Source organism: Anolis sagrei, chromosome 1, assembly GCF_037176765.1.
Source record: "Anolis sagrei isolate rAnoSag1 chromosome 1, rAnoSag1.mat, whole genome shotgun sequence".
Lineage (NCBI taxonomy): Eukaryota > Metazoa > Chordata > Lepidosauria > Squamata > Dactyloidae > Anolis > Anolis sagrei.
Window position 1 is genome coordinate 3,692,876 of NC_090021.1, and position 8,937 is coordinate 3,701,812.

Here is an 8,937-nt window from a genome sequence, read left to right on the forward strand (position 1 = left end):
ATCTCCAGGTCCCTCATCCACATCAGTATGAACATCATCATTCACATCAGACACAATCACAGGCTATACAGAATGTACAGACTGATGATAACACCCTTTATCCTTCTTTTTTAAAGATGCCATGATACTTGTATGATACACTCATGATTATAAAGCTATTGTCCTCCCAACCCAGCCATATGCCTGCAGGACGTGGAATATCTACAGATGTTGCACGCAACTCCTGGAATGATTCCATCAGCGCTGCCTCCGAAAAATCCTGCAAATCTCTTGGGAAGACAAGTGGACAAACATCAGCGTGCTGGAAGAAGCAAAGACCACCAGCATCGAAGCAATGGTCCTCTGCCATCAACTCCGGCTACGTTGTCCGGATGCCCAACCACCGTCTCCCAAAGCAGTTGCTCTATTCCGAACTCAAGAACGGAAAACGGAACGTTGGAGGACAGGAAAAGAGATTTAAAGATGGACACAAAGCCAACCTTAAAAACTCTGGCATAGACACTGAGAATTGGGAAGCCCTGGCCCCTCGAGCGTGCTAACTGGAGGTCAGCTGTGACCAGCAGTGCTGTAGAATTTGAAGAGGCATGAATGGAGGGCGAAAGAGAGAAACGTGCCAAGAGTAAGGTGCATCAAGCCAACCCCGACTGGGACCGCCTTCCACCTGGAAACCAATGCCCTCACTGTGGGAGAAGATGCAGATCAAGAATAGGGCTCCACAGTCACCTACGGACACACCACCATGACACCGATCTTGGAAGACAATTCTACTCAGACAACGAGGGATCACCTAAGTAAAGTAAGTACACTCACGATATACTATAAATTCTTTGGGTTTTTTGTGTGTGCTCCTACACTGTAGAATTAATGCAGTCTGGAGCAACTTGAACTGCTCCTGCCTCAACTACACCTCCTGGGATTCCATTGCATTTGGCTATGGCAGGTAAAGAAGCATCAAACGGTACTGATTCTACAGTGCGGATGTGGCCTTTTGCTGTTCTCGATGCAACCGATGTTGCAAACTCCCACCTTGAAGCGGCCGACAATGCGATCCTCATCTGCCGAGTTGTCGTCGTCATCACCGATCTTCCCCCGGAAAAGGTTGAAAGTGTGCAGCCAGTCCTCAAAGTTGTCAAACTCCGTCTCCAGCTCTTTGGGAAACACCTGGGGCAACAAGGAGCCAAAAGGGTTAGCCCAGGTATGGGTAAACTTTGGCCCTCCCTCCAGGTGTTTTGGACTTCCAAAATTCCTAGCAGTAGGAATTGTGGAAGTTAAAGTCCAAAACACTTGGAGGGAGGGCCCAAGTTTGCCCATGCCTGCATTAGAAGAAAGCTGGTCTAGATAACCTCTTGAGGCTCCTTCCAAATCAATGATTCCCCCTCTCTCTATGATAGTGTCCTCACCTTCAACTCATCGATTTTCTGCTTGTTCTTCTTCTCGGGGACATCAGGAAGCTGCTGCTGCTTCTTCTTCTTGTCCTCTTTGGCCGCCTTGTTTTTTTCCTTGGTCTTCCCTTGGACCTTCAAGCCTTTCAGGGGAGAGGCATCAAGTCTGAATTCTGAACCCCAAAAGCAAGAGGCAGAGGACAGATAATGGAGAGGAAGGAAAGGAGGGGTAGGAAGGGAACCCTCAGCCATGAAGGGCATGGATGTGGCCAGGCACTCACTAAAAATATTAGTGTTGCTCTAAAGTTTGCACCCAAAGTCAAGATCTAGCCAGGTTCTTGAATGTTTCTTCAAACCCACAAACTTTGTCCCAGAGGAACCTAACCTACGGGATCCCACAGCTAGCCTTGTTTGTGCCATTTCCCGGATCCAAAGGAAGCATCTCTTCCCCTTTAATTCCTATCCCTTCCGCCTTTCCAAACATTACCGTCAGACAACTCCATCTCTTCCTTCTCCTCTGCTTCCACCGCAGCTGCCTCCTGTTGCCAAAGTAACTGGGAGAAAAGAAAAGAAAAGTTGCAAAACAAGATGGATAGGGCACCTTTCTATTCATTTATTTTGGTGGGGAGACTCAGTTGTGGGCATTTAAGACTTGTGATGGGCCATATTCAGCCTTTTGGGTTTTGCTGGATTGCAGTTCTTGTCATATTTATTTATCGTGTCATCAGCAACCATTGTATTACAATTCCAACAGAGCAAAACAAACACAGAGATTAAAAAGAAAAAGAAAAAGAAAGAAAGAAAAAAAAACCACACAGATTTTGTAAATTTGGTATTTGGTTAAATGTCCTTTGACCAGTATCTGGCCACTTGGAGTGCCTCTGGGGTTGCCGCAAGAAGGTCCTCCATCGTGCATGTGGCAGGGCTCAGGGTGCATTGCAGCAGGTGGTCAGTGGTTTGTTCTTCTCCGCACTCGCATGCCGAGGATTCCACCCTGTAGCCCCATTTCTTAAGATTGGCTCTGCATCTCGTGGTGCCAGAGCGCAATCTGTTCAGCGCCTTCCAAGTCGCCCAGTCTTCTGAGTGCCCAGGGGGGAGTCTCTCATCTGGTATCACCCATGAATTGAGGTGCTGGGTTTGGGCCTGCCACTTTTGGACTCTCGCTTGCTGGGGTGTTCCAGCGAGTGTCTCTGTGGTTCTAAGAAAACTATGTCTTGATTTAAGTCGTTGACGTGCTGGCTGATACCCAAACAGGGGATGAGCTGGAGATGTCTCTGCCTTGGTCCTTTCACTATTGGCTGCTACTTCCCGGCGGATGTCAGGTGGTGCAATACCGGCTAAGCAGTGTAATTTCTCCAGTGGTGTGGGTCGCAGACACCCCGTGATAATGCGGCATGTCTCATTAAGAGCCACATCCACTGTTTTAGTGTGATGAGATGTGTTCCACACTGGGCATGCATACTCAGCGGCAGAGTAGCATAGCGCAAGGGCAGATGTCTTCACTGTGTCTGGTTGTGATCCCCAGGTTGTGCCAGTCAGCTTTCGTATGATGTTGTTTCTAGCGCCCACTTTTTGTTTGATGTTCAGGCAGTGCTTCTTGTAGGTCAGAGCACGGTCCAAAGTGACTCCCAGGTATTTGGGTGTGCTACAATGCTCCAGTGGGATTCCTTCCCAGGTAATCCTCAGAGCTCGGGATGCTTGTCTGTTCTTAAGGTGAAAGGCGCATGTCTGTGTTTTAGATGGATTAGGGATCAGATGGTTTTCCCTGTAATAGGCAGTAAGAACACCTAGAGCTACGGAGAGCTAGTTCTTGTCATGCCCAGCCAAGACAACCTGAGGTGAGTTGCAGTTAAGCAACACTTAAGAAAAGGGACTGATTGGGGAGGTCTGATAAAGGATGATGGGAGCTGTAGTTCACCTACATTCCTACTTCCCAGCCTGCATCCTCAATATCAGGATCAGGGTGCTTTGGATGTGGGGAGTGATGTCAATGAGTTTCAAGATGGCAATGGTTTGGTCAATGATATTAATGAAGAGAATGACCAGGAGATCCCTGTTCAAAGTGTCGTTTTCCATGAGAATGGCCCTGAAGGGTGTGGGGATGATGGTGTACTCCCTGAATTGCTACCAGAGAGTTCCCAGGATTTGGGGTTTGAACAAAAACAACTCAGCACCTGCAGAAGTTAATGAGCAAATAGACGACAGGAGATTAGTCAAAACAGAAAGGCTGAAAAGTGCCTTTGGTGTTCTGCCAGGCTCCGAGAGAAAATGATAAGGGAATCTCAATTAAAGTGAAACCAATTTCTGAGTGCTTGGGATAGCTTAACAAGGGATAAAAGTCCCAAGTATGGGAAATGTAGCCAGATGAAGCAGCGTTTGGAATCAAGTTCTCGTCCTTGTTTCACTGAAGCCTTGCTTGGAAGATTCATGCTAAATATTTCTTGTTTCATGGTTTTGACTCTTGGATTTTATAATTGCATACTCATGCCTTGGATTAATGTTTCCTGGTTTTCTGGATTATATTAAAGAAGTGTGGGCTTTGTTTTCATGGACTTTGCTGAACTTTACCCTGGACTATTTTGTTCCTGATTATCTTCTTACCTAATTGGATTTATCTATTTCTTAAAAGTGCTTTTTTACTTTGTTGCTTTTTAATTATCTCCAATAAAAGGATTGTTTTCCTATTCAACGTGTGGTGTTTTCCTGTCCTAGAATGCAACAGCAGATAATGTTGTAATTGGTACTCTTGGCCTGGATCTGGGCTGTTACCCTGGGTTATATGTGTGGATCCTAACCTTGTTCCCACAATCCTGATATTCCTGTAACTCTTGTTGTATCGTGACACTTGGAATCTGAATGTTGGACTAACTTCCTGGCTTGATTTATGAACTTGAATTTCGGTTTGTACTTTTGGACTTCAGTGTGGCATCTGCATATCTGGATTGACTTTTGAAACTCTGGCTGTGGTTCCTACCCTCGAATTCTGGAACATTATTCTAAGCCAACTCTTGGCGTCTGACTTTGGGGTGTCAAACTTGACTACTGTTTATTCTTGCTCTTGCACTGACTTTGTCATACTATCAACACTAATTGGACTTTCCAACCTTGATTTGTGTTACTCCACAAATGTGTTTCTATTTTGTTAGCCAGACTTTTGAAAGACTCAAGGTTTTAGTTTTCCATTCAAGTAAATCTGGTCTTGGCTCATCCTGTTTGCTTAATAAAACCCCAGCCTTTGTTCACCGAGAGAAAGCTCCTGAACACAACAGGTTTGATACAACAGACAGTCCCACAAAGGTCAGAAGATCAAGTAGATGTTTACTTTGACCATCTTTGAAAGAGTAGTTACTCCTATAACAATTGGATACAAAGAATCCACGTTTGGGGACAATTTCCAATGGAGCTGTCTGTGGTCCTGAAACCTCCCTGCTCATTGGGTCCAGCACCTTGGAGAGCTCCTCTCATCTTCAGGGTGATATTTAGGGTGCTGCTAGGCCACAATTTGGGATTTAATATGGTGTTCCTTCAAAATTCAATCACCACTGAGCCACTTACCTCCTTCATGGTTTCAATGGAGGCAAAATACTTGGACCACCAGTCCAGCATGCTCTCGTCAGGCTCTTCCTCCTCCATTTCTTCTATGCCTTTCTTCTTCTTCTTCTTTTTCTCCTTCTCTTCTTCCGACTGCAAAACAATGGACAACATGGTTGGTCATGTATGCAATTTCTTTGCTTTTCTGATTCCTTGGCATTGCTAGGCATTCTGATTGCTAGGACTGGGCTGTGGCACAGCTAGTTAGTAACCAGCTGCATTAAATTACTACTGACCAAGAGCTCATGAGTTCAAAGCCATCCCAGGTCAGAAAAAGCTCCCAACCATTAATAGTCTACTTTGCTATTGACCTATGCAGGCTGAAAGACAGTTGCATCTGTCAAGTAGGAAATTTAGGTACCACTTTATGTGGGAAGGCCAATTTAACTAATTTAAAACACCATAAAACCTTCCAGCAGCATGCGTAAGAATGAGGAAGTCCTCCATCAAGGACTCGATGTCACAAGTGGCTAGTGAAGCGACAGCTCCCCCTGTGGCTTGATTCAAGCATACCCTCATGAAGCCGGAAAACTGGAATGTTAAATTGCCTCTGTGTCTGTCCAGACCTCACAATCTCTGAGGATGCTTGCCTTAGTGCAGTGGTTCTCAACCTGTGGTCCCCAGATGTTTTTGGCCTACAACTCCCAGAAATCCTAACAGCTGGTAAATTGGCTGGGATTTCTGGGAGTTGTAGACCAAAAACATCTGGGGACCCCAGGTTGAGAACCACTGCCTTAGAGGCAGGTGAAACGTCAGGAGAATGCTTCTAGAACATGGCCATATAGCCTGAAAAACCTACAACAACCCAGATAATAATGTTGCTCATGAGTTTGGGGCCCAAATAACCAGAAGGTAACTTAAAGTAACTCTATGAATTAGCTGGTAAGTTGTACAGAACTTCAATCGTTTTGAATAGATGGGTACAGAGTGATGTCTGTTTCATCTAGACTTGAGCAAGAGCCTTCTCCAGAGAAGAGGACAGTTGATATCAATGTATTTGAGAGGCCATCTACTGTTGGAGGTCAGCCTGTGATTGTGTTCCAGGATCAGGGTGCTTTGGATGTGGGGAGTGATGTCAATGAGGTTCAAGATGGCAATGGTTTGGTCAGTGATCTTGATGCAGAGAATGACCATGAGATCCCTGTTCAAATTGTAGTTTCCCATGAGAATGTCCCTGTGGGGTGTGGGGATGATGGTGCGCTTACTGAATTGTTACCAGAGAGATCCCATGATAGGGAACATGAAAACAGTTCAGCACCTGGCTCAGTTGCAGAAATTAATGAGCAAATGTATAATGAGCAAATAGATAGACTTGAGGAGATTAGTCAAAACAGGAGAGTCGAACAGTGGCTTCAGCAGTCTGTCAGGCTCCGAGAAAAAAAGATAAGAAATTCTCAGTTAAAACAAAACGAATTTCTGAATGCTAGAGGCTTAGCTAACGAGGAGATAAAAGTCCCAAGTACGGGATATGTAGTCAGATGAAGCATCATTTGGAATCAAGTCAAGATCTCGTTCTTGTTCATGGAAGTTTTGCTTGGGAAAATCATGTTTTAAGTGCCTTTGTTTCATGGTTTTGATCCTTGGATTTTATGCTCTATATTCATGGCTTGGGTTTATGTTTCCTGATTCTTTGCATTTTATTTGGGAAGTTTTGCCTTTGTTTTTATGGACTTTGCTGGACTATTACCCTGGACTACTTTGTTCCTGCTTATCTTCCTACCTGATTGGATTTACCTATTTCTTTAAAGTATTTTTTACCTTATTGCTTTTTAATTATCTTCGATAAAAGGATTGTTTTCCATCCATCTGAACATGAGGAAGAACTTTCTGACTGTGAGAGCTGTTCAGCAGTGGAACTCTCTGCCCCAGAGTATGGTGGAGGCTCCTTCTTTGGAAGCTTTGAAACAGAGGCTGGATGGCCATCTGTCAGGGGTGATTTGAATGCTATATTCCTGCTTCTTGGCAGAACGGGGTTGGACTGGATGGCCCAGGAGGTCTCTTCCAACTCTTTGAGTCTATGATTCTATGATCCAATGGTGTTGTGTTTAAAGTCAGAGGGCTTTTCCTGTCCTGGAGTGCAACATCTACACTGTGGAATGAATGCAGTTTGACACCAGTAAGACTGCTACAGCTCAATGCCATAAGATCTAGGAGTGGTAGTTTTGTGAAGCTCCAACCCCCTTGGGTAGAAAAGGCTACAGACTTTGTAAAACTACAACTCCCAGAATTCCATAGCCCTGAGCCATGGCAGTCAAAATGGTGTCAAACTGCTTTTTTTCCATAGTGTAGATGCACCCTTAGGACACAATCACACCAAGCCAAGCCCAGCAGCCACTTACCACGTCCACCTTCACAACGGCGTCAGAGTTCTGCCATCAGGGAAAGGAACAGGGAAGAACAAGCAACAATTAGCAAAAAACCACAAGGACGATGCCATTAGCAATGTGCCAAACATAGCAGGGACAGGGAGACAGCACATCGATATGCCTAGAGAGAATACTTAGCTTTCCATAGCACTGAATGGCGTCAAACGCCATTCGTTCTCCCGTGTAGGTGCAGCCAAGGCTTGACAACATAAACATTTTGGAAAACGATCCCCAGAGTCCACAAAGAGACGAGAGCAGAGTGATATTGACCATATAATGCAGTTTCAAACCTCATTATATGGCAGTGTAGATCCACCCTATGAATGTATGCTACTTTGATTGCAAATTACAGTATAGCTAGGCTTTTGGAAAGTTAATTTGGGGGACTGCAACTCCCAGAATCCTCCAAATAATGTGGAATTTGTTGACCCCAAAAGTGGAATTACAGGTCTCGGTATCTGCTGGCATTTACTTCCAGGGCTCGTTGTGGACGCCCAAATCCATGGATGCTGAAGTTCCAGTATATTCAATGGTTCTGCAAAATGGCATCCATTAAATACAAAAGTTTGGAAGTTTTTTGGGTTGCAATGGTTGCATAATCTGTAGATACAGGAGGACCGACGATGAGTGCATCTACACCGTACAGTGCATGCACTTTGGCACCACTTTGAATGCCATGGCTGAGTGCTATGGAATCCTGAGAATTGTAGTTTACCAAGGTCTTTAGCCTTCGCTGCCAAAGAGTGCAAACGACAACTCCAAGGAATCCATTGCATTGAGTCAAAGCGGTTCAAATGGTGCCAAGTTGCATTCACTCTGTAGTGTGGATTTCCAAAAAAGGAGTCTCTCTTCTATTTTGGGCAGGATCCTTTTGATCGTGTTGTGATCCACTTTGCATATCAGTCAAAATAAAAGCAGCATGATGATGATGATGATAATAATTCTATTTGTTTTAACAATTCTATATTTAATTCAGTTTTAACATTAACATATTGTAAGTTTTAAATTGTAATTCCTACTGTTTTTAGGATTGCGAGCAGCTTTGAGTCTTGTTAAGAGATTGAAGCAGGATATATATATTTATATATATATTAATGTTGTTATTGTTAATGTTAATATTGCCATTATTTCTACTCCACTTTATCCCTCTAAAAAGAGACCCCAAATCAGCTAACCGTAAAAGCAATACAATACGCAGTAATAAACAAAGAAACAAATAAATATTGACTTTGAGCTTTTCCATTCTGGGGGTGCATCATCATCATCATCATCATCATCATCATATAGTGGCTCTGAACTTTTCTGTTCTGAGGGCACTACTACTGCTGCTACTACTACTACATCTACATCATCATGATCATATATTGGCTCTGAACTTTTCTGTTCCAGGGGTAGATCATCATCATCATCATCATTGACTCTGAGTTTTTCTGTTGCAACGATGGTTCATCATCATAATCAACAACAACTCTGAGATTTCCTGTTCTGAGGACACACTAACATCATCTATTGACTCTGAGCTTTTCTGTTCCAGGGATGCCCGATAATATTAATAATAATAATAATAATAATAATAATAATAATATATTGTCGAAGGC

At 43.8% G+C, this 8,937-nt stretch overlaps 1 protein-coding gene across 8 annotated transcripts in view; it reads right to left on the bottom strand.

Moving 5' to 3' along the window:
• Positions 1 to 8,937, bottom strand: part of OTOF (otoferlin) — a 127,419-nt gene that overhangs the window by 29,700 nt on the left and 88,782 nt on the right. For 7 of the 8 annotated variants that reach the window (XM_067471951.1, XM_067471991.1, XM_067472055.1 and 4 more), the window contains 5 exons: positions 7,313 to 7,342; positions 4,938 to 5,066; positions 1,870 to 1,936; positions 1,401 to 1,525; positions 1,027 to 1,161 (listed from right to left, as the gene is read on the bottom strand). In XM_067471951.1, the coding sequence (XP_067328052.1) occupies positions 1,027 to 1,161; positions 1,401 to 1,525; positions 1,870 to 1,936; positions 4,938 to 5,066; positions 7,313 to 7,342 (486 nt within the window). The remainder of the gene's footprint in view (positions 1 to 1,026; positions 1,162 to 1,400; positions 1,526 to 1,869; positions 1,937 to 4,937; positions 5,067 to 7,312; positions 7,343 to 8,937) is intronic. The other variant, XM_067472012.1, reaches the window with a different exon arrangement.